The sequence below is a fragment of the Pyricularia grisea genome, assembly GCF_004355905.1.
Source record: "Pyricularia grisea strain NI907 chromosome V map unlocalized Pyricularia_grisea_NI907_Scaffold_6, whole genome shotgun sequence".
In the NCBI taxonomy this organism is placed as follows: Eukaryota; Fungi; Ascomycota; class Sordariomycetes; order Magnaporthales; family Pyriculariaceae; genus Pyricularia; species Pyricularia grisea.
Window position 1 is genome coordinate 3,222,093 of NW_022156719.1, and position 22,941 is coordinate 3,245,033.

The following is a 22,941-nucleotide window of genomic DNA, read 5'->3' on the forward strand; positions in this document are numbered from 1 at the left end:
CCCCCCCCAAATGCAGGGCCAAGACTCGGATAACTCCCCCGGCCTGCCGTGCTTCTTCCAGCATGTCAATTCACTGCTTACTATGCTTTACTAGCGCCCACTAATTGTCATACCCAAAAAAGGACAGCGAACAGCTGGATTCCCTGAATTTTCGATCGGTAATTAATGTAGGCAGGTAGGTAGGTAATGTAAGGCATGCATCGAATAAACCCCTAACAGCAGCAGCACAGTGATCATGACAGCCCAGTACTATAGCTCGCTCGGGCCCTCGCATGGATTCGAGGTTTTGTGTGCCCGTCATACAATAATTTAGGCCGGCAAATCGCTCATTGTGCTCAGAGGCTGTGGTGAGCCCCCGGATGCCTAAGCCTGCATCCTGCGGTCCGTGATATATGACTGCTGGCATGCGTCTCCCCCTTTTCTTTTTTTATGTCTGCATTGAAGCATCTCAACCAGGAGAAACCGTCTGAGCGCATACTCAAACTGCCAAATAAATCACCCCAATACCCAGTTTTCCCTACGTAAATATAGATTAATCCTACCCAGATGCCTCGACTACCCAGAACAGGCGCCACCATGCTAAGCGCCGTCGTCTTCGCCGGTCTAGCCCCCATACTCAGGGCATCTCCAGTCCCGGACGACGTGCTGAATATGCACAAGCTCCTCCGACGGGATCCTCCCAAGGCCTTGCCTCAAAACGCATCCGCCCCGGAGGTGAGGTGGCAGCCGACGATGGACTTTGACAAGGACGGGTGCTACAACACACCGGCCATCGACGCCGAGGGCAAGATCAACCCGGGGCTAAACAACATGTTCACCGGCACCGACACGGGCTGCCGCGACGCCTCGGACCTGGACAACAACAACGTCTACGTTCGGTCGCGCTGCAACAACAACTGGTGTGTCTTTCTGTACGACTACTACTTTGAAAAGGACGTCGCCCTGCCCTACCTGCCCGACGTCGGCCACCGCCACGACTGGGAGCACGTTGCCGTGTTTGTCGAGGGCGGCGACAAGGCACGCCTCGTGGCCGCATCCGCGCACGGTGGCTACGCCACCCGCAAGGCAGAGGAGGTCAGGTGGGATGGCGACCACCCCAAGGTCGTGTACCACAAAGACGGCATCGGCACGCACTGCTTCCGCTTTGGGAACGAGAACGACGAGAAGAATATCGAGAACCACAAGGGCAAGTGGTTCTTGGGTCCGCTGGTCTCTTTCAATGGATTCCCCAGCACGGAGCTTCGTGAAAAGTTGTTTTCGCATGATTTTGGTGCTGCTACCATCGGGATCAAGGATTCGCAGTTCCAGGGCAATATCGACAAGGCCAGGGGCAAGGACGGCGCGCCGGGTTTTGACAGCAGTAAAGATGATGGCAGCGGTGGCAAGTTGTAGACTTTGATAGAGCGATGGAATGGAGCGTCTGTATAATATATATAAGTTGAGCATGAACTAATTTATGACACTGAAACCTTTATGAGAGCAGGAAACTCCTGCTAATGCGCAGTCCGCTAAATCCCGGTGGGACATACTACTCAAGTCCTCAAACATGGTCGGGAGACTTTGTTTCTCACATGAGAAACTAAATTGACTGCATATGATGAAGGAAATTTGCGTCTAATTAGAGATATTTAGCAGTTATAATCAACTCCGACTTAGACCCTATATTACACTTTGAAAATAGTGAACCTTATAAGACTTAGCGGGTATATACTATGATTCATGCCATCTCTCATGTCTCTCGCGCCTTTACCACCACGTCTACAAGAACGAACTCAAAATCTCGCTCAAATGGCTAGATTTAGCTGAAAGCCCATTTGATTAATCGTGGGGGGAGTCCTTGAGAAGTGAGTATCTGGTATCTTGAATATAATTCGATATTGACGGCTTCCGAGGTTTGTTCTCTGACTATTGTGTTATAACAAGTCACCACTTTCCTACCAGGTTTGAATTCCTCTATTACTTTACTTTGTTCACCACAGATGTGAAGTTGCTCTTGTATACAATCAACACAAGACTTTTAATATACATAATGGGAGAGCCGTTGGGCCTTTGAGCAGTTTTGTGATTGAGAGTGTACAGACCTTTATTTCTGATCTATATCTACTTTTGATTTCATATCTCTGGCTAGATGATGAAATAGCAGAGTTTTAGTAAAGTGAATGTTTTCTCTAAATACTAGTGGGCAAGCAAGAGGAGTCTAAGGGATCTTTCATGCGTCTTTTGATTGTAAGATACAGATCCGCTCATGGTTTTACTCTTTTCAAGGACTTGGAAGGATCCGGGGTCAAATATTATCATACCCACGGGTTTTGCATAAATATGACTCTCTACGATGAGGTATATTTATATGAAAGCCCCAGTAGATACCTAATCAAGGCATAAGGCTGCATTAGTGGACGCCACAGACCCATAGTCTCCAGGTACAGTGCAGTAGAGCTTTCTTGATATGACCACCTACGTCTTATACTGCTAAAAAGGGCACTGACTAGCTTCTCAGATGACTGACAAATGAACCAAGATTCACAAGTTAAGCTGAAAGTGAGCGGATGGTGCTGGTGAATAGGGCTCATGGTTCCTTTATTTAGGGTTAGGGTTTACTGCGGCGATGGATAAGAAGAACAAGCAACAAAGGGGCACGCCTTCAAACTATGCCCTGGCTACAGATGGATACTGAAATCGATTCTTGATAGCTGCCCAAAACACAAAATACGCGATGCGATGCGGTGACCCAATGGTGACGTGTCTGGCGCCCAGGTTCATGCGTATGTACTGTACTCGAGAGAGCCCAATCGTTGAGACTTTTCCTTTGCGTCCGATATCGCTGGGCAGCAATCTTTAAAATCCTGTGTGCGTACCCGAGACAGGATGCAGGTATCTCAATGGTTCATGGGATAAACCAAAAAGGGCAGCTGTATGGGGTTGAAATATGTCGGGATCCCAGGAAAACGGTGAGGGTTTGTGAGCCAAAGACAGAGTTTTGGTTACAGAACAGGCAATCCTTTTTTAACAAGGTCGCCTGACCATTTTCTATGCAATGCCATTCATTCGATGCGATGCAAGGAGGGGGCTTTTGGAGGGGCCACACCACACAACCAATTTTTTTTTTTTTTAGCGCCTCTCGGCCCCGCGTCCGGAGGGACTTTATTTTTTTCGCTTAACCTGCGCCCCGCCAAGTAACCTTTGACCGGCGGATCCCGTTCCTTGACATTCCCCAAACTCCCATGGGCTCAGCTGATTTTTCCCCCGGAACCACACACGGCTTAGCCTCCCAATAAACTCGTACGTGACAGCCCATCCTTGCACTTGCGTCGGACCACAAAGTGACAGATGCCTAGACTATTTTTTTTTTTTCCTTTCTGGTAACGGGTTGGTAAAGTAATCATTTGCAGGGTATAGATCCTCCCTTGGTTGCTCGTTCGACATCCGACTGCGCAACAACTTGGCGGTGACTTACCTGGGAAAAAGCTGCTGCTTGCTTGCGTGGTCGGTGGGCGGGCGATTTCGGATTGGCAAGCAATTAGCAACGGGCTGAGTCGCCATCCAACAACCACCTCGGACTTTTTGTATCAAATATAAAAAGCATTGGAAATATCCACAGTGTACAATCCGGGGAGGGCGTATTCTGTTGATCATATCAGAGAGAACAAATATCAAAAAACAGACACCAAGTATAAAAAAAAACCCCCCCAAAACGACAAAACCTCCACAAACACAGCAAACAAAAGCCAGCAGCAATGTGTATCGTGGTACTCACAACCGCGCACCCAGACTACGCCCTGATTGTCATCAACAACAGAGACGAGTACATCCTGCGCCCGACGTCCCGCCCGCACTGGTGGACGCCATCACCACGACCAGAAGACTCCACAAGCACAAGCCAACAACAACAACAACAACCAAAACAACAAACATCACCCCCACAGATCCTCTCCTCCCGAGACCTGAACCGCCCAGAGCGCGGGACCTGGCTCGGCATCACCCGGACCGGCAACTTCGCCTGCCTGACAAACTACAGCGAGGCCGACCCCAACGACGCCCGCCACAGCATCCACGGCGTCCGGTCCCGCGGCGCCATCGTATCCGCCTGGTTGGCCGCCCACCCGGCCGAGCGCACCCCGGACTTTGTCCACCGCATCCTCTCCGGCTCGGGCGTCAAGGGCGTCGGCGGCTTCAGCCTGGTGTGCGGCAAACTCCGCCGCCGCCGCCACCGCCTACAAAGAAATCACTCCCACCACCACCACCAGCATGCCGCACGCTCACCACCGGCGGTAATCCACCCCCTGGCCGTCATCTCCAACCGCTCCGAGCACCCGGAGCACGTGCCCTACATCGCCTCGCAGCCGTCCGAGACGCACGGCCTGAGCAACACGGTGTTCGACGCCCCGGGCCCGCCCTGGCCCAAGGTCTCGCGCGGATGCGACCTGCTCAACCGGACCGTCGCGTCCGCCGTCTCGGCATCCCTGAGCCAGGACCAGCTGGTCGCGTCGCTCTTCTCCGTGCTGAGCACCGACGACCTGCCGCGCCTGGGCGACGACGTCGCCGCCTTTGAGACCTACCAACCCCTGCTGCGGACGAGCGTCTTCATCCCGCCGCTGGGCCGGGACGAGAGCTGGCTCGAGACGCGGGACTTTGGCCCGGCTGATAGGGACGCCGCCATCGCCGCTCCTTACCCTACCTACCCTCGTCAACAAGACCAGCAACGTCCGCAACTGCCACAACGGCAACAACAGCCTTCGCCGCCCCTAGAACCCACCGAAACCCTGGCAGGGTCGACATCGAGCACGCCGCAGCCCGACGGCAAGGCCCCCGTCTTCACCACGGGCATGTACGGCACCCAGCGCCAGACCGTCATCCTGGTCGACTGGGAAGGAAATGTGCGCTACACCGAACGTGCACTGTGGGACGAGCTCGGGAACCCCCTCGCGCCGGGTGAGGGTGACGTTACGTTCCGCTTTCAGATCGAGGGGTGGGACGACGAGTACGACGATGGTGACGCAGAGGTGGATAGCGACAATGTGGGAAACAACGAGCAGGCGGGTTGCTGACTAACCGACCAGCCCGAGGTCGATATTTTTCAGCCCTCTATTCATGTCGAGAACAATGAGCCGCAAGGGCTTATTTATGAGCAGGCGCTTAGAGCAAAGCTTTGATCACAATCAGAACGAACTTTGCTTCTGATGAGTCCAAAGATACATCCCGATGACATCTGCCACCAAGTCAAAAACAAAACCAACAACTTGTAGGATGGGCAACTCAGTCATGATGGTCTCTGCGGAGGTGAAAGAGCCATGTAGTAAAAGACTTGCTTTTTTTCCAGTTTATGTACATACTTAACACACAAAACAGCCTGTTTACGTATATCTCGTATCAGGCCATGCCGTTGCATCTACACATCCACAAAATTATGATTGCCAACTCAATGACCTCTCCATAAAAGCAGTATTACAACGCGAGAACAGAAAACTGTGAGCAAGCTTGGTAGTTTGGAAGAATAAATGCAAACAATCCCAAGAAATAAGATACTTGTTGCAGAGTAGCACAAAGAACCATTTGATGAAAAAAAAAGAGAAACATCACATTAAACTCAATCGATTACCGCGCAGGCCAGGCACCGTAGGCGTCACATCGCAAGCCGGAACTGCATCCTTGAGTTCGGCTGCCCTTGTGGCCCCAGGCCCAGAGTTGCCACTAATTTTCCGCCCGCCGACAATAAGACGAGATATAAGGCTCCGATCTTCCATGGTACCCCCATCGGGAAGCAAACCAGGTCTCCGCATCTTGCGCGCATAGAGTTGTTGGAACGCATGTAAGCTTGCACGCGCCTCTCTAGTAAGGCAAAGACTTTCGAGATGCAGGAAAATACGCTTGCACCTGTTCTCTTCATCCTCCAGAAGAGCTGCCTTGCTAATCGACTCATTGTTGTGGCTCTTAGCCAGGGTCTCCGTCGATGGCAAGATAGTTGAAGAGCTGAGTGGCAAATTAGTTGAGAATTTTCGCGGCATTATGGGCAGCGAAATGTCTGGCAATGTGGATGACGAAGTAACTGTTGTGCGTTGTGGAGCAAGCTTCCTGCTATCATTTTCAAGGGTCGATAAAGATGCTTGAGCTTTCACCATCATCTCAAGATTTGACGGAGAGAGAAGCTCAGAATGGAACCGATCGTGCAGTGAGATAAAACGACCAGCCCAGTATGATGTTGGCTGTGCATGTGCTACTAGGCGAGGGTTCGACGTAAGAGTAGAAACATCAATGATATTTGCATCTGATCCGCCACCGCTCGAGACCCTGCTAATGATTCGCGGCAGCGATAAAAGTGGTTGAGTCATTGAAGCAGTTGCTGTTGTGCTCGTTGATGAGCCACTCACGTTACGGCTCCCGGCTCCAAAGCTCCCAAGAGATCCGCGTGAAAGTGAGCCAGAGATGCTGGAAAAGACATTGTTCAGAGTTCTGGACTTTGAAATGCCTAGTCGTGGACGCACCTCAGACTCTGAGTCTGTCGGATTGATATTTTCCGATCCTCGAGCAGTTTTCTTTCGACTTTTGGGAAGAAACGAGTATGATGTTTTGATAGTAGCAGAATCAGCAGGTTCTGTTGACATTATCCTCCCATTGTGCACAACGGGACCAATTGGAGAGCTTATCCTTGGTTGTCGATTGGGTGATCGATCCCTACGGCGAAGACCTAGTAATTTGCTAATTTGCTTCCGATCTCCTGAGAGCTTCTCATCCAACCTGCGGCCGGCCGTCCTGTGGGCTTCACACCCCGGGCCATCAACATCTCGCGGGCCTTGTCTGCCAGCTCGCCCGTATGTTTGTGAGGGGGATAGGTGCTCCAATGAAGCTTCTTCGTGGGCGACTGGATGTCTGGCTGTGTCGTCACTCGAAGGTAAGTCGGCTTGGGAGAGGTATCTTGAAAGCTGACCCGCTGGGACTTTGGCTTCCCGAAAGACGATTGGATGTTTGGAACGCGATGATCTGAGTCGGGTTCCGAGCGAGTCCAGTGACGGGAATGTTCCGCCATTGGAACGCCGTGGAAGCCTGCCTGAGGGGGAGCAGGCATATTGGTGGGGATCGAAAGCCATGCTAACAGAGAATACGCAGCGTAGTAACGCAGAGACAGAAATTTCGGCACGGCACTGTCCAAAGCCTGGATTACCCGAGAGAAAGCCTCTTTGCAGGCGGCGAACAAGCGAGTCCTGATGAGCGACAAGCCCACGGCAATGGTCACAATCAGGGTAGATGCCAGAAAGGTGTGAATCACCACCTGACCAAACTGAAGCCAGATCTTGAGCAACGATGAAAAGGCTCGAAGGTCAAACTGAAAGATGGCTCCTACTCCTCTTGCAGTGGAGGCGGCGATTCTAAATGTCAAGCTGAAAGTCATCCGCAGGAGCTCGAAAAAAGTACGCCAAAGCAAACCGAGGCTCCACCGAGCAGTCTTGAGTTGATCGAGGGTCCCTGCAACCTGATCTCCAAGGATCGTTGTCTTGATGTCGAGATTCTGTTGCGTGTCCTTTTCTTCGAGATCCTCCTGTGACGCTGATGTAATAGCAGCAATACCAGGAGCACTGAGTGAGTCGTTGGAGCTGCTTTCTTCGGAATCTGAAGAAGTGTCTAAGACGGGACTTGAATCTGTTTGACTGTAGAATTGAGAGGCTGAACCATTGATGTTTGAGTCGAAATGCGAGTTAGTAGGCTTGTAGTCACCCGAAGCACTTGCTGAGGCAAGTCTGGTTGGAAGAGAATATGGTCTGGGATTGCCGTTCAGGCCGCTATAGATCTTGTCAAAGGATCCCTCTGACTCCTCTGACTCTATTTCTTTCTCGTGCCTGTTTAGTTTGAGCGTACCAGAGCCGCTAAAGGTGAAAATTGGCTCTCTTGGAGTCTCATCAGAGCTTTCGTAGTCAGCTCCTCCGTTCGAAGTTGCGTCTGGATTGACAACTCTGAGGCCCCGGCAACTGACGAATGGCTGCTTGGGTTGGTTGAAAATCCTCACAGGATTGCCAGTCCTTGTCTTGAAAACAACAGTCCGAGTAGCGATCCCGTTGACACGTTGAGAATGAGGCACTTGTCGAGTCCAGACCTCGTCGGTCTCGTTTGGATGCTCAGAGATCTCGTCCTGTGAAGGCTCAGAATGATCTTGCTTGCCGCCAAACTTTTGGTTTTCAGCTGAAGGTCTCCTGAGGCTTGTCTCTGTTGGCTCTTCTTGTTTCGTCAAACAATCAGAACGGGCGTTGGAGGAAGCAGAAGGGGGTTCTCTAAATGGACGTTGATTTTGGTCTGTACCAGCCGGGTTGGTTTGGTGATCTTTTGTACCACCGTTGATATGATTCTCACCATTTGGCAGCGGTGATGGCTGGTACCGTGGATCGGCAAGTTCCAAAGGATGACGAATACTATCCCGAGCAAGGCGCTGTGCGTTCCGCATAAATACAGCTTCTTCGCTGTTCTCCGATGATGTTAACACCGAGCAGTCTTGAGATCGAGGATAACTGCCGTCAACCAAGGTGGTGTCAGTTGTGCTTGGTATGATCACAGGATAGTGCACATCGCTGTCCAGCCCGTTCAACGAAGGAACCCCGTTAATATGGGATTCGTCGTCAAATCTAGCCCCCCTGGAAACGGTGTCTGTGGACCTTTCCTCGATGTTGCCTTTGGAGGTGTGGATTGAACCAGCTGGGCTTCCCAGATAGGTGCTCTCTCCGGATGAGATATCAGTCTCGAGCGGCTCGCTGGGGTTGTAGTCAGAACTAGTAGCTAGAGCCCTATTTCCTGAATCTTGTGTGAAACGTTCGGATGGCTGATGGGAAACCGGTCCGCCGTTCAATGCAGCTTGAGGCTCGAGTTCTTTGGGGAAGTACTCGGCCGGGATATGGTTTTCGTCTGCCATCGTTGGTAAGCGACAATCTCGACTCGCAGCAGTTGGACCAGATGAGGTAGCAAAGCAGATGATAGAGAGTTTCTGGGTTGGAAAGTGTGGGAGAATATCAAAGTAACGAAGAGCAAATAAGCAGAGTGAAATGGTGCAGAAGGTAAAGTGAAGCGTGCCAAGGTTGAAATGCTAACGCGTAGTTGATTCGGGATCAGATCAATGGATGCCAGTGAATGGCAACGTTTTCGGAGTTTCAGACAAATCTGATCTGAGAGTGAAGAATGAGAGGCATGAATACTGTTGAAGGAATCCTTGGGAGCATTTGGTAGGTGCATGTCGAAGAATCCACATAGAAAGGCAGGTACTAGTTCTAGATAGTCTAAGAAACCAAACGTGCTTACCTGGAAAGAAGTGAGAATGAAGCGATTAGGAGAAACTAATGCGAGGCTTGATACCACCCAACCTGAGAAGGCGCAATGATATTATCACCATCAAATGGGATGGTGTTCGGAACTTTTGCGTTGCAACTGTTGTATGGTGTGTCCAGAAGAGTCGGGTGGGTTGATATGTCGTCGGGATAACGAGTTGGTTTGGATGGATTTCTAAGTAGAAATTATGTTTGAGCTGAAAAGTCATGCACCGTCGTAAATGATTATTGGGTCGAGGGATCCTGATTTGACCAGGGCAGGCTTCAAGAAGAACAAGAGTGGCAGGCAGTTCCTGTTTGTTTGTGCCTTTGGTGGAGGCCGAATCAAATTGCTACACTGGGTTTAAGAAGAGCTGGGATATCTGCTCGGCATGCTCCTCAAACAAGGCAGGGTAAGGTGAGTTAAACCTGAGAAGCATTCCTGGTTTCCAGCTCAAAGGCAGGAGCCGATAGTGGAGCCAACGAGCAGGAGCTATTACGCCCCTGAGTTCGCTCGAGTCTCAATACCTACCTGGTAGGCATTCAGATTTCGGACGTATTCCTAGGCCTTGACCATAGCTTTACTGGAGCAAAGTATAACACAATTCCATAAGGTATCCCTACTAAAACACGGTAGCTGGCAGACATGACAATATTTAATAAGACTTGGTGCATATAAAACAAGGCAGTTTGACTACTTGCCTGACTTATCTACCACCTAGGTACCCAAAACTCCCTGCAGATGGATGTCTGAATCCCCGTAACGCCCCAAAAAATACAAGATAACCTGACCCTCTGCTTTTCTCAAGCAAAGAAATCATCGATAATAACCCACTGTATCTTTCCCCTTCTCATGCGTAGCGTGACCAGGTGTCCCTGCGCTTGGCGTCCTCCATCTTTTTTCGTTCTATCCGCAGCGCCTCAAAACTTGCCTTCCTTTCAGCCCTCTAGGCAGCAAGCTTCTTACGGTGCTTCTCCGACTTGATAAAGTTGGCAATCTCTGCTGTTTTGCTAGCAAAAAATAGCTGCCGAGCGTCGCTGCGCCATATCAAAACACCGACCTCATCCGCGTAGTCGGCGATGGCCTTGAATTCGGCCTGGCTTTCAAAATCCTTGAATAGGTAGCCCCTCTGGACTTGCATGCGCTCCGTCTCGAGTTGCCACAAACGGATTTGATCTACAACTGTAGGTGGCAGGACTGGCTTGTTGCGGATGGCTGCGATGCGGTGCATTTGCTCGTGCGCATGTGATGCTAGGTATTCGATGATTTGGTCGGCTGTGATGCCGTGGGAGATGGCACGCTTGATCGAGTGCCGACTGAGCTGTCCAGTAACCATACCTGCGAAGCGCATCTTTAGGTTGGCAAAGAGTGCCAGAATGGCTATTTGGAGCGGCGTGCTCGTGTACGCATAGATGCGGAAATTGGTCTCTAGAATGATGGCCCCCTTGGTATTGTTCTCACCCGCCTCCGCCGTGGCAGCCGCAACGCCTGAGCTAACACTCCTAAGTGCCGAAGATCCACTAGTGAGGGTTGTGGCGAGACGAGTAGGGAAGTATTGATCTGGATTGCTGGGCGGTATGTATACCAGACCAAAGTCGTTCAAATCAGGCAGCATATTCCGGCGTTCTTCCGAAAGTGCCCCTGTATCGTAGGCTTGACCAAGTTCCAGAGTGCCAAGCATAAACAGGAAGGACAACATGTCAACTGCCCTATTAGTGTTGTCCTCGTTGACGCTGTGTAGCCACTGCAGGAGCAACGTCCATACTTGGGCGTTTGCCTCTTGCAGGAGGAACGTGAAGCCTGTTTTTGTGATGCTGATCCTTTCTGAGCTTCGACGCTGGACAAGCCCACCCTGCACGAGCAGAGTTTTGACGGTATCCTGAAGTTTTGAACCTCCAAAGTTGTATTTCTTGCTTGGCTCCATCGAGTCCGTCTCTTCAACGCTGTTGACCACATAATGTAATATGGCATCCCATCTTGACCGTGCCCATTTATCCAAAAATGCGACATCGACCTGTGGCGGTATTGGCAGGCTTGATGGAACACCGAATGAATTGTGAGAGCCGCCACCCTCAAGAGCCAACCGTAGTGACTTTTTGAAGTTGGGAGTCAACGACATTTCCTGTATCGGCTTCTCCTTGGTAACTGGTGTTATGGTAGTAATATGCATAGAACGTAGAATGGAAAGCGCCTGGTCCTTGTTCTTCTTCGCCTCTGGCTTCACCCAAGAGTCCAGAGCAGTAAGCGGCAGTGGCTGCGGCATATACAGAAGCGACATGACAAAGGTTTTGGCTAATGGGGGAAGCATCCGGCGGAAGATGGCGAAAGCCGTAGCGGGCTGTTGGTATAGTTTCTTAAAAGTAGCGCCATTCTGCTTCTCGAGATGATCGGATAACGTAATGATCGGTTGTTGAGACATGGCGGCGTCTGAGCCCGTGGGCAATGTCGACGACGAGGTTGAATGTCAGGTCGTGTGTGAAAATCGTGCGTTGTCGCAACGGACAATCGTCACCTCTCCGAATATGAGGCCGATAAAGGTGTAACCATTCTGGTGTCTTCGTTTGCGTATAGATTGAATGCGAATGTTTGTAATGATGGGTTCAATGGGCTGAATGGAGATACGGGATGCTGGAGCAAAACTGATTGATGGATCGATCTATGCTACAATTTACATCACGTCAGAAGAAGCAAGGCCAAAGTTCCTTTGCCGACGTGTTTGCAGGGTTGCCCGCTGTGGGATTATGGGGGTGGGGCAGCGCGCTGGCACGTGCAAAGTGGATCATTAGCTGGTGGGTCTCGGTTGTGACGTAGATCTGATGGAGGTTGAGCGGCTGCTATCAGCGGCAACAATCTACCAAGAGTAGCAATTTGCTGAACGAGGAAGACTAGGAGGTTGAGAATTGTAAACATAGGCCACAAAGGCTCTCCATTCACAGTGCATCTTCATCCAATCATGGCGGCCAAACGATTGATGCCAGTCAACTTTGTGAACGCAGTATGTTTGTTTACTCGCTGTTTGATGACTTGGGTCCAGCCAGCCACGGCATAAGTCAGGTACATATTCAACACAACTGACCAAAAGTCCACATCAATGTGTAGGTTTTGCGCTCATTCATGAAGGAGTCAGGCCTGGAACCCAGGTATGTATATTGGTCTCACATGGCTTCCGCTCCAATGAACAATTTTCTAACAATTACCCGTGCAAAAAGACTACTTGGAGCTAGCAGTGTATGTGGACGACTCCTTCAAAAGAACGAAAAAGTCTAGGCTAGTCAGCTGGTAGGGCTCGCGCAATGTTTACTCATACCTAGCTCCGGTTGCCACCCAGTAGTTCCGTATCAAAGATGCTCAGAAAGGAAGAGTCGACTTCGAATTGGATATCCAGAAAGACCATACAGTGAGTCTCGGGCCTAGACCCCTTGAGACTAGGTGTCATCCATTCCATCTGACAGGATTGTTACTTCTTACAAAGAACCGAATGAAGGCGATCCATGGCGGCACACTTGCCAGCATGGTCGATCTAGGTGGCTCTTTGGCAGTCGCTTCCATGGGCCTGTACTCAACTGGTGTCTCGACAGATCTCAATGGTAACAAATCACATGATCCTTTGACTATGCGGGTCTTCGGGTACTGATATTGAGCTTCATGTGTAGTCACTTATCTCAGCAGTGGTGGCGTTGCTGGTGACAAGCTTACTGGCACAGCCACTTGTGACAAGAGTAAGCATGCATCTTGGCCCCCTTGTTTTGATTGTCTGTTGTAAGATGTTAAATAAACAGTGCTAACTTATCTCTCCACAGTCGGAAAGACACTGGCATACACCACTGTCACGTTTAACAACGCCAAAGGAGAACTCGCTGCGCGAGGAAGCCACACCAAGTATGTTAGATTCCCCACGAAAGCTGATAGGCTGCTAACCCTTTGGTTCACAGGTTTGTTGCAAAGGCATGGCCTACGAAGCAGGGACTTTTCGAACTCCCCGAGGGTGTCTCCGAGCCTTCTGGGGATGATAAATGAAAAGTAACATATTGCCCAATGGTAAATTGCCCCAGACTAGATATATACACGGGTTCAAGTACAAATGCAGCGGCCTTCTGCCCAATTGGATTCTCAAAACGCCATCCAGAAATGCGAAAGCAACATGATCAAAACCAAGGAGCTGAATACACTATTCATTATTACACCCGTGTTTCCCAGTTGTGCCTCGCGGCACTTCTATCCATGGGGTCGACCGTCCGATACTATGGTCCTCTCATCATCACTGACATATACATGGTTCATTGGTACAGTCGATTGTCCCTCATCGTGGCCAAAAACAGGGTCTGGAATGGGAGAAAAGCCTACATGGAATGACTGTTTTGTCGTCCACAGTCCGTCCTTCTTCTTGGCTCCGATGTTGACAAGAATCCCGGAGACCATGACAAAGAAAACCCAACTCAAGATGTGAGCTGCATACTTGATTGACGGCCAGTTAGAAGCAGCCCTGAACGTTCCCTTTGCTGCGTCTGGGTCAGCAGGAGTCATATCAGGACCGAGCGTCCCCTCGAACCCAATAAACGTGAAGCAACGCAGGAACATGATGACGGTTGCCAAAAGATAACGTCCCGCGATCTTCGATGAGTGTGGATTTCTTCGTCAGCAAAATTACAAGAAAACGGCGCCCGATAGTATCCGAGGCAGAAAGGACGACAAAAAACTCACGAGTCGTATACTCTGGCCACTCCAGACACGCACGATCTTGGCGGCATAAGCGATGGCCGGCAGCGTCGCGGCCCAGCGCAACACATCGGCGGCCACGGTAGCGGTGGCGTAGGTTCTGAAGTTGTTCATCCTCCAGTCCTCGTGATACTCTTCCATTTCTCTGAGCCAGGATTCTACGTTTGCGAGGTAGATGCCGGCGGAGACCAGCGCTGTGACCGTCACGGCCAGGGCGATGGTGACCGAAAGGGATCGCAGCACGGATTGGTAGACGGTGATGGTTCTGAGGCGCGCGTACATGAAGCCGTGGCCCAGCTCGAAAAATATGATGAGAATGACAGCGTCGGCCAGACGAGATAGGAGGTTCACGAGGCCCGAGATTCTTGCTATTCTCACGGCCGACGAGAGTGCATTCGAGCTTGGGTCGTAGTACCTGTTGCGATTACTCCACGACCGCCAAGGATAGGGGCTATGTTCGGGTCTAGTGATATAACCGTCCTGGACTTTGGTTGCTGATTCGCTTAGATATAGAACAGCAAGTCTTAATGGCACGGCCTCCTGTGTTAGTCAAGATCTCTTTGTTTACTCTGAACGCTAACTAGGTAAGAAGTCTTTAAGGGGGGACATGAGGGGCAAGGAGAATGCACTGCCTACAATACTTGGAGTGGTAAGAGTATTTGCATCCAGATAGCAAACGATTTCCTGGCCGGGTCATGCCGACTAACATGATTAGCGACATAAATCCAAAGCATGCAGAGAGCCGCTACCGAAATGCTGGACACGGCGACATTCCCTGCATTGCCAGTTTCATCCAGCCTAATTAATGTTGACGTCGACATCGTTGGCGTGCTAGTGTGTCTTTCTTTTCGTAGATATGTTCTTGGCAGTTTCGTGAGAGCTACGATAGAATTAAAAGGGTGGTGGTCCCTGCGTGGTGTTTTTGGACGAGTGGATGCAAATCTGAACTTTGATGGAGAGGAATCTGACGATATGTATATATTCTTGAACCCCAGATTTGGCTTTTTTTGGCCAAGCATGGCTGAGGTCTAAGCATCTGTCATCTCTGGGTGGCCCATGATGAGCTGTAGCCGAAATTACCCTATAACCTTTACAAATACTGCCGTATTGAAGGGTTCATCCTGCAGCTTACCCTTTCCAACTTTGGTTTTATTTGCTGGATGTGAACGGCAAATTATTGCCGTCGCAGCCAATCCCACGATAGGCGAGCAGATGCCAAGTATAGAAATAACAAGGTTGCAATGGTGGCCCCATTTGACGTTGGCGCCCAGGCTCACCTTACCTAGGTAGAGTACACCTACATCGGTAGGTCTCGCTTCCAGAGTAGAAAAAGTGTCCGCATCAGCAGATCAAGCCGTCTCCCACCAATTACCCCCTATTCCGCATACACACACTAATTCATGGGGACAGAGGTTGATTAGTCCAACACACCCAAAGGTGTCGTTCTTTTTGTTTATTTTTTTTATTCTTTCTTTACCAAGGACCCTTTTGCTTCTTTTACAAAAGTTCAGAAAGAAAACCAAAATCACACCTCTTTTCCTTCACCCTACCCTACAACAACCAAGTCAGCCTGCGCCGTCCTCACGTGCTCCTCACACGTCTCGGGTCCTCCCCTGACCACCCGACCCCAGTCCTTGACCCATATCCCGACCTGTCTCTTCAACCCTCTGCCCGCCGCAGGGCTGAGGCGGTCGACGGTGCCCACGCCCCCAAACACCTCCAGCAGGGCGACGCCCGCCGTCTCGGCAAAGTGCTCCGCCCAGCTGGTGAGCGCATATCGCGACACCACGCGCTCGTCCTCCTCCTCGGCGCCGCGCCACCGCATCGAATCCGAGTATTTCCGCACCGCGCCGGGGAGGTGTGGTTGTGCAGTAGTAGCAGCAGCAGCAGCAGCAGAAGGCTTCGGTGCCGGACGCCAACCATAGCGCCGCGCCAGCGCCCCCGGCCGTCCGGTGTATGGGTTGTGGCCCTGCGCCGTCGGCAGCTTCGAGTCGATGATGTGCGACGCCTCGTGCGACAGCGTGTGCATGTCCCAGTAGCGCGGCCGCACGGCAATGTCACCGTCTGTACTGAAGGCGGCTGCGCGCTCGCCTGGAGGTGGGTGTGGAAGGGCGGCAACCGTTCTGCCATGTGGTTATTTTTTAGTTGTCCCTTGGCGTTAGTTTCCATAGTTTGGGTTCCTCGGACTTTTTGATGTGGCTGTGCTAGAGGGGAATTTCTTGGGCTCTTACCTCACATGTTCTCGCATCCCAATAGGTAACCTTCCAAAGGCGGTCGTCATCTTCTCTATGCTGGTGTCCGACTCGGCATGTTGACAGAATACCCAGGGGACATGGCAATCATCATATGTGACCTTTTGTTCCAGCCGGGTTAGCAAAAAGCATGTTTCCTTTCAGGGGGGGAACGCTACGCGTAGAAACTCACATTATAAACCGTGAAATCATGTTTTTGGACCTGACGTCCGTTTGACCCAAAGTACTTTAAGCAGTTGGATGGCAGCACACCCACTTCCCACGCGCTGATATTCGTAGGCTGGTGTACCGGAAGAACCTTTAGCAGCTCGGCTGCGACGTCGAAGCCGGGATCGTGAACATCTGGCTTGTTGTAAGGGCCCTGTAATTCAAAGTTGCGCTCGTCTAGGTCATATGTGTTTGCCCCCGAGGCGTCAGTCGTCGGCAAGATCGTGTAGGCAACCACTAAGTTTGAGAGAATAGCCGCGGCGATGCCGAGTCTTGCTAGAAGATTCATCCTAGGCTTCACGGACAAAAGTGCTTCGAGGGAAAAGAAATGGCCTTTTCTCTGAAGCTTGGTTTATTGGTACTTTAAGTGCAAGAGGGAGAAAGAAAAGTCTGGGCCTGGGCCTCAGAGGCTTAAAAGCAAGAAAAAGGCAGCAAAGGCCACCAAAAAAAAAAAAAAGAAGTCACTGGGGCTGTGATCGTCCATTCAGGGTGAGGCAAGCGGTTAATCGTGACTGTACACAAACAAGCTCTGAAAAGCACATATAGTGACTGAAGCGGCCCGTCTCTCGTGCCAAATGTTGCACCTTCGGCAGAAGCACGTCTCAACCGACGGCGGCTGCAGATTTCCAAAGCCAACCAATTTCCCGATCATCGTGGGTGCATACGTCCAGCCAAAAGCTTGTGCAATTCGACCGGTACTTTTTGTACTCTTCAGGGGCAGCATCTTTTAGCCTCACAATCTGACCTGCAAAACACCCAGTCAAGACAAGAGTAGATGCAGTTATTGCACCGGCTGGTGAATAGTTCGAATATCAATGGGCAAGGCTGCAATGGTGGATAATGGAATGCTTCTTCGTGATCTTTCAGGATGACCTTGTCGATGCGTATCACTAAAGCTCAAGCCACAAAATGAATAAACAAAGAAGTGCTTGTTTGGTATCTAAGAGTCAGGTAAAATCCTGCCCGACCTATCATGAGACGTCGTACACATCACCTCGCACCCCAAACACAGCCCACTCCAGCGGCTGCCTCTGATAAAGTAAAGTTAAAACACATAAAAAAAGACAGTATTGGTGTATAATGGCTTTTCGAAAAAGGGTTCAAAGTTCACGGAAACAGAAGAAAAGAAAAACAGAAGTGAATGGTTGTGGTCATCTCTAGACCTGATGTTGGTACATCGACGTTTGCATGTCAAAAGAATGCCACGAGACTGTGTGCCCAGATTCCATCCGGTCATACCATAGTGACCTGGCCGTGCACCATTGGGAGGCAAAGGGAAACAAGTAGCTGATCATCATCAGACAACGGCCAGTGCGAGTTGGTTTTACTCGATTATGCTGTCATCGAACGCATCGCAGTCCTCACTGCTCACAGCCACACCCCTTGCCTCCCTCCATGCTGCCATTTCAGCGATAGGCACGCGACCCCGGAGGAACCTCAGTGTAGCATCGGTGCCTCTCTCAAGAACATTAAATCTGGGAACGCGGAACCGATTGCCCATGACATCCAGACGCTCCAAAGTTCCATTCTCGATCCCACCAAGAAGCCCAATCCGGGGGTTGAGATGGGCAATGTCGTTATTGGAAGCGTCAACTATCCGCATGCCCTTTATGGCCTCGGGCTCCAAATCCGCCAAGTGGTTGTTGGCAATGAGCAATACTGACAGCTCTGGAAATACATCCCTTAATCCAGTCCCAGTTGGAAGGGCTGCAATACGGTTAGTGCTCACGTCTAGCTTTTGGAGTCCCGGGCTGATCAAGTTCGACATCAAAGGAGCCAGACTGGTAATGTGATTCGAAGACAGATTCAGCTCCCTGAGCGCAAGAAGCTCCAGCTTCAGTCCACCACCGCTGGCGGCCATGTCTCCCATGTATGACTCCCCCATAAGCTGGTTATGTGAAAGAGACAAAGACACAAGGGTGTGAGAAAAGAAAGTAAGGGATTCGGGTATGATCGAGAAAAGATTGTGATGAAGCTGAACTTCGCGCACGTTATGTTCGTTGGCGACACGAGAGCATGACACAGGATGAAGAGCCGAGGATTGTGTGTTCGACCTATCTAGCAGGCCGCCCGGTCTTACCGTCCATTGCTCGCTGGACAATGTATGTGACCGTGAACGCGCGGCTGGCGATTGAGGAGCCGATGTAGGCGGCGTCGCAAACTTGTCGCTCATTTCAGATCGGACCTCATCCGCTTCTTCGATATGTTTTGGAATGGAGTTCATCCTTGAACGTGTCACTGGGACTGCTGGGGTTTTTGGGCTTGATACCACTGCCGATGGCAAGAGATTACTAAAGGTGGCTTCAGGTTCATCCAGTATCGGGTCGGGATCCAAGCGAGTAGCTAAAATGTCCTTCAGCTCCTCCGTAGTAATAGAGCAGAACTTCTTGTCCCGAAGCGGGTTGCCACTGAGCCTGAACATGTTCAAATTGTCCATGCGAGATATCTCCGGCGGGATGATGCGCAAGTCGTTGCTCGAAAAGTCCACATGTCGTAGTTTGACAAGGCCCGTCAATCCGTTTGGAACATCGGTAATGCTATTTTCGTCCGCATTCAAGGTGAGTAAGTTGGCGCACATGCCGAGGCTGGGTAACTCCTGGAGCCTGTTCATCGATACACACATCTGATGAAGGGATGGCATGGCGAGTATTGAGCTACTTCCGGGAGGCAAAATGTGAGTAAGCTGGTTCGAGGAAACGTCCAAAACCTGCAAGGTCTGGAAAATCGCATCTGCGTCATCTATGAGCACGCCGCTCAGCTTATTCTTGCGAACGACCAGCTCGGTAAGTGGGAGCTGTGCAAGAGTCGTGAGAGGCAAAGACTCAAAGCTGTTCTCGCCAAGGTTCAAAATGCGAAGCTTGCGCATGTTTACCATTCCGGCCGGAAGAGCTGTGATGTTGTTGTCATGCAAGTCGACGGTTTCAAGGTTGACAAGGCTCGTGAAGGAGTTGTCCAACGGTCCATAAAAGAGATTGCCTCCAAGTTTGAGGTCACGAAGTGACGGAATCTGAGAAATGACCTCGAAGGAGCCGTTCGTGATTCGGTTCGAAGACAGGTTCAAAGATGTCAGGTACTGCAAACGTCTCAGGCCCATTGGCAGAGAGATGAGCATGTTTCCATGCAAATCGAGAGTTTCGAGGCCTCCAAAAATCATGCCTTGCCCGTCCTCGTCGTCGGCCAAAGACTGTGGATCCTTATCAGGGAACACGGCATCCTCAATCATCTCCAGCTCGTTATCGGCCGCAACGAACCTAGTGAGATCCACGGTCTCTGCCCATGATCCATCGTTTATACCCATGGCTTCCGAGTCGTACATTTTGAGAACTTGGGCAGGGATCTCGCGAAGACCAAGGGCTGCAATGTTGAGCCTGCCACTAGTCCGTGCGGTGGCCAGCAGACCTTCCAATACCTTGTTCTGGGACGCGCTGTCTGCTTGAGGCTGATTAAACGGATTATCTGACAGACCAAAGTCAAAGGAGGTGTCGGTTGGTATGAGCGGTGATCTGAGAGGATGTCTTCCTACGCTGGGCATTTTCTTTGGGTCGACTTCAAGCTGGGTGGTGGCCTTCTTGGCTGCCTTTGCCTTTGCGATTTGATCCCTTAGGGCTGCAGAAGACTTTCTAAAAGTCGCCGCGGGTGCTGGCTCGTTCGTATCAACCGTGGTCGCAGTGGATGTTGGCGAGGGTCCAGACTGCACAGTGTCATCGCCCGAGGTAGTAGATGACCTGTGAGAAACAAGTGAAGTCTTGCGAGTGACTTTGGAGGGAGTCGCTCCCACGTTCTGGTTGTCCGGGGCGAGAGCTGGAGGTTTTCTAAACAGCCCGTTCAGCGACGGGCGTTGCTTGGGGGGCCTCAGTGGCATTGTCTTTGTAATAGGCTTGTTTTCGTTCGACTGGACCTGCTGCTGCTTCTCTGGACTAGGGGTTCTGAGAGATTCCGGAAGTTTACTGATAGACGCTCTGGGTAGCGTTTTGGAGGCGGGTGGGGGCATCTTGCCCTGGGTGGGAGGTCGTGTTGCATCTCCACGGCCTAGAACCCTAGTCGCAGGGGCACGCGTAGTCTTGACTCCCATCCGGGGTTTTTCTTGCGTTGGCGGTGTGCCGTTAATGGGAGCAAGCTGTGTTTTGTAGTTATTCATGTGACTAATTGAAGCTCGGAATGAAGCCGGACCAGAATCTTCTATCCTATGGCTGGAAGTAGGCCTTGTTTGTGATTTCGACCTTGAGGCTGGCCGGTTGAACCCTTCGTTCCGGTAGCTTGAGCCTGGTCGCGAGCTGAGCGAGCTGCGGGATGCAGGTCTGGAACCTGAGCGAGTTGCAGAAGGAGGTTCGAAGAAAGCCGAAGGTCTTCTCCCCCTGTTTGCGGGCGAGGAGGGTATTTGAGAGAGCGTCTCGATTGTTCTCTCTGATAGCGATGGTCTTGAGCGGGGTGTTTTTGCTTTGATCGTTTGGGTCGTCGATGTTTCCTCTTCAATAGCGAAATTGCTTGGCATTGGTGGCAGGTCCATCGGAACTGAAGATGCCCAAGGCTCCAAGGAAGACCGGTCCTTGCTTGGGGTTGTAAAGTTCCCCTTGGTAACATCAGAAGGCCGCCTGGTCAGAGTCGTTCTCCTTTTAAAGAGAGGCTGCTCCGCTGGCGGAGAAGGAGTTGCAGTGGGTACAGAAGATTGTGACGCTTCAGAAGCAACAGGCGAGGTGCTCGAGGCAGGAACTCGAGTTATGCTCGAGGACCGAGGGCCGACAAAGCTTCTCGGGGGCGGTGGTAGCGGTTTGCTTTGAAGTCGAAAAGCTCGAGAAGGCGTCTCGGGCTTGCGATTTCCAGCCGAGACAGATGTTGTGTTTCCCAAGCTTCCCAGGCGGTCGTGGGACGGGGCCGAACGAAGCTTGGGGTTGTGTATAGTTCCATTGCTGCGGTTTGACTGCTCGGTCGAGGGTGGAGGTCGAAGGGCCGAGACACTCTGTGATGGTCGAAGAGTTGGGAGGCGAGATGATCGTGGAATACCGCTCTGCCTGATGGACTGACGACGGTCCTCCATCTTGGCTGATTGGATAGCTAGGGAGATGGCGAAAGTGAACCGCTGTTGTCGAGCGAGGCAAGCTATACCTAGAAGCGGTCTAATGTCAGGTCAATGCCATCAGTTTTAGTCGAAAACAGGACACATGAAACGGATTGTCACAACGCACAGATTGTAGCAGGCTGCCTTGTCCAACCAATTTCAATGTCAATGTCAACGTCAATGTCAATGTCAGAAGCTGCCAGCTCAGGTAGGTCAGGTGAAAACCTTGAGGTTGGCGGCGGTGGCGGGAACAGCCGCGCGAAGTTTTCGCTAGACGCGCCAATCCAACCACAGAGAGTGACCAACTGTAAGGTATATCATGTCATATGCCATATGGAATACGTAGGCAGATCGAAAAAAAGCAATAGTGAATGACGGCAGTGGTTATCATTACCGACAAGAAAAAAAAAAAATTAGCGAGGTCGGCAACCACAATGGCGGCCAGACCAGACTGGAGAGGGAGTGGACCAAACAAAACAAAATAAGTTTTTGGTTGTGATTAGGTTGCACTGCAGCGCGTGCGTACCTGAACTACTACTACTACTCTGCACCTAGGCACGAAATGGATGGATGGGTCTGCACACTGCGGGCTGCTGCAGAAGCCATGCATGCATCCCATCCTGAACCCAACGCACAAAACCCTGCTATACTCCGCAGTTTTGTAAATCTAGCCGGGGTGTTAATGGCAATTTCTCAATAGTTTTCGGATGGAGGTCTGGTATCTCTCTACGACGTTTTTTTTTTTTTTTTTTTTTCTTCCTCTGCTGGTCGTTGAACCCCACAATAGCATCAAAAAGGTCTGAGTTCAATAAAATCACATTGACGCCAGGACGGCAGGAGCGGGGAAAAGAACAGGGGACCCAGGATGCCATCCGTCCCGAATAGGGGCTTGCTGCAACTACGGAATTAAAGAAAAATGCCCGGTACGAAGCATAAGCGAAAATTGAGGAACAAAATCTCATTTATCCCCAAATCGCCAAGGGGCTGCAAGTTTCTCAATCTTGGCGAGTTTGAACAATGTTGCGATTTTAAACCTATTCTGGCAGAACGAGACTAATGAAAAGCTTCCTGTGCTTTCACAAATCCCATGACCTCATGGGAAGCTTATGCGGAACCGAGGCCACACTACTAAGATAAAGTTTGAGGTGCCTGAGCTGGTTCCTCTAGCTATAGCTCAGCTCATGCGATTAAGGTACCTACCTACCTATTTAGTCATGCAGCTCGGGTCGCACCCCAATGACCTGGCAACGCAAGAGCATAGCATAGCATAGCGCGCAACAAATTCATCCGATGATGGTGATGGTAGACTAAATGTGCTAGGTTATACCGTACAATCTTTCGATATTTCGACAACTACCCCTCGTCTCATCTCTGATACAAAAGCAAATTGGCCCACCCGCCTAGAGATTCGTTGGAATCGACAACCAACTG

General features: G+C 50.9%; 10 protein-coding genes across 10 annotated transcripts; 4 read left to right on the plus strand and 6 right to left on the minus strand.

Annotated features, from left to right (window-relative positions):
* Nucleotides 1–576: 576 nt before the first annotated feature.
* PgNI_08940 (uncharacterized protein) lies at nucleotides 577–1,392 on the plus strand (the record flags this gene model as incomplete). The annotated part of the gene is made up of 1 exon (XM_031128930.1): nucleotides 577–1,392. One exon carries the CDS (start codon nucleotides 577–579, stop codon nucleotides 1,390–1,392), a length of 816 nt encoding a protein of 271 aa, XP_030978587.1.
* A 2,342-nt stretch (nucleotides 1,393–3,734) lies between these two features.
* Nucleotides 3,735–5,045, plus strand: PgNI_08941 (uncharacterized protein; the record flags this gene model as incomplete). Its single annotated transcript, XM_031128931.1, has 1 exon — nucleotides 3,735–5,045. The coding sequence occupies one exon, from the start codon at nucleotides 3,735–3,737 to the stop codon at nucleotides 5,043–5,045; it is 1,311 nt and encodes a 436-aa protein (XP_030978598.1).
* Nucleotides 5,046–5,573: 528 nt separating this feature from the next.
* PgNI_08942 (uncharacterized protein) lies at nucleotides 5,574–6,002 on the minus strand (the record flags this gene model as incomplete). Its single annotated transcript, XM_031128932.1, has 1 exon — nucleotides 5,574–6,002. The coding sequence occupies one exon, from the start codon at nucleotides 6,000–6,002 to the stop codon at nucleotides 5,574–5,576; it is 429 nt and encodes a 142-aa protein (XP_030978585.1).
* A 680-nt stretch (nucleotides 6,003–6,682) lies between these two features.
* PgNI_08943 (uncharacterized protein) lies at nucleotides 6,683–8,890 on the minus strand (the record flags this gene model as incomplete). Its single annotated transcript, XM_031128933.1, has 1 exon — nucleotides 6,683–8,890. The coding sequence occupies one exon, from the start codon at nucleotides 8,888–8,890 to the stop codon at nucleotides 6,683–6,685; it is 2,208 nt and encodes a 735-aa protein (XP_030978586.1).
* A 1,335-nt stretch (nucleotides 8,891–10,225) lies between these two features.
* On the minus strand, nucleotides 10,226–11,698 carry PgNI_08944 (uncharacterized protein; the record flags this gene model as incomplete). Its single annotated transcript, XM_031128934.1, has 1 exon — nucleotides 10,226–11,698. The coding sequence occupies one exon, from the start codon at nucleotides 11,696–11,698 to the stop codon at nucleotides 10,226–10,228; it is 1,473 nt and encodes a 490-aa protein (XP_030978602.1).
* Nucleotides 11,699–12,166: 468 nt separating this feature from the next.
* On the plus strand, nucleotides 12,167–14,918 carry PgNI_08945 (uncharacterized protein). Its single transcript, XM_031128935.1, has 10 exons — nucleotides 12,167–12,274; nucleotides 12,379–12,419; nucleotides 12,489–12,507; nucleotides 12,611–12,676; nucleotides 12,752–12,866; nucleotides 12,933–12,998; nucleotides 13,080–13,158; nucleotides 13,212–13,895; nucleotides 13,987–14,518; nucleotides 14,632–14,918. Exons 1-8 carry the CDS (start codon nucleotides 12,233–12,235, stop codon nucleotides 13,294–13,296), a joined length of 513 nt encoding a protein of 170 aa, XP_030978607.1. The 5' UTR covers nucleotides 12,167–12,232; the 3' UTR covers nucleotides 13,297–13,895; nucleotides 13,987–14,518; nucleotides 14,632–14,918.
* Nucleotides 13,495–14,816, minus strand: PgNI_08946 (uncharacterized protein; the record flags this gene model as incomplete). The annotated part of the gene is made up of 3 exons (XM_031128936.1): nucleotides 13,495–13,890; nucleotides 13,981–14,535; nucleotides 14,637–14,816. The coding sequence occupies 3 exons, from the start codon at nucleotides 14,814–14,816 to the stop codon at nucleotides 13,495–13,497; spliced, it is 1,131 nt and encodes a 376-aa protein (XP_030978556.1).
* A 623-nt stretch (nucleotides 14,919–15,541) lies between the features above and the next one.
* Nucleotides 15,542–16,743, minus strand: PgNI_08947 (uncharacterized protein; the record flags this gene model as incomplete). Its single annotated transcript, XM_031128937.1, has 3 exons — nucleotides 15,542–16,118; nucleotides 16,227–16,297; nucleotides 16,420–16,743. 3 exons carry the CDS (start codon nucleotides 16,741–16,743, stop codon nucleotides 15,542–15,544), a joined length of 972 nt encoding a protein of 323 aa, XP_030978599.1.
* A 711-nt stretch (nucleotides 16,744–17,454) lies between these two features.
* On the plus strand, nucleotides 17,455–18,626 carry PgNI_08948 (uncharacterized protein). The gene is made up of 2 exons (XM_031128938.1): nucleotides 17,455–18,171; nucleotides 18,259–18,626. Exons 1-2 carry the CDS (start codon nucleotides 17,789–17,791, stop codon nucleotides 18,377–18,379), a joined length of 504 nt encoding a protein of 167 aa, XP_030979445.1. The 5' UTR covers nucleotides 17,455–17,788; the 3' UTR covers nucleotides 18,380–18,626.
* Nucleotides 17,779–21,489, minus strand: PgNI_08949 (uncharacterized protein; the record flags this gene model as incomplete). Its single annotated transcript, XM_031128939.1, has 1 exon — nucleotides 17,779–21,489. The coding sequence occupies one exon, from the start codon at nucleotides 21,487–21,489 to the stop codon at nucleotides 17,779–17,781; it is 3,711 nt and encodes a 1,236-aa protein (XP_030979446.1).
* Between the last annotated feature and the right edge of the window lie 1,452 nt (nucleotides 21,490–22,941).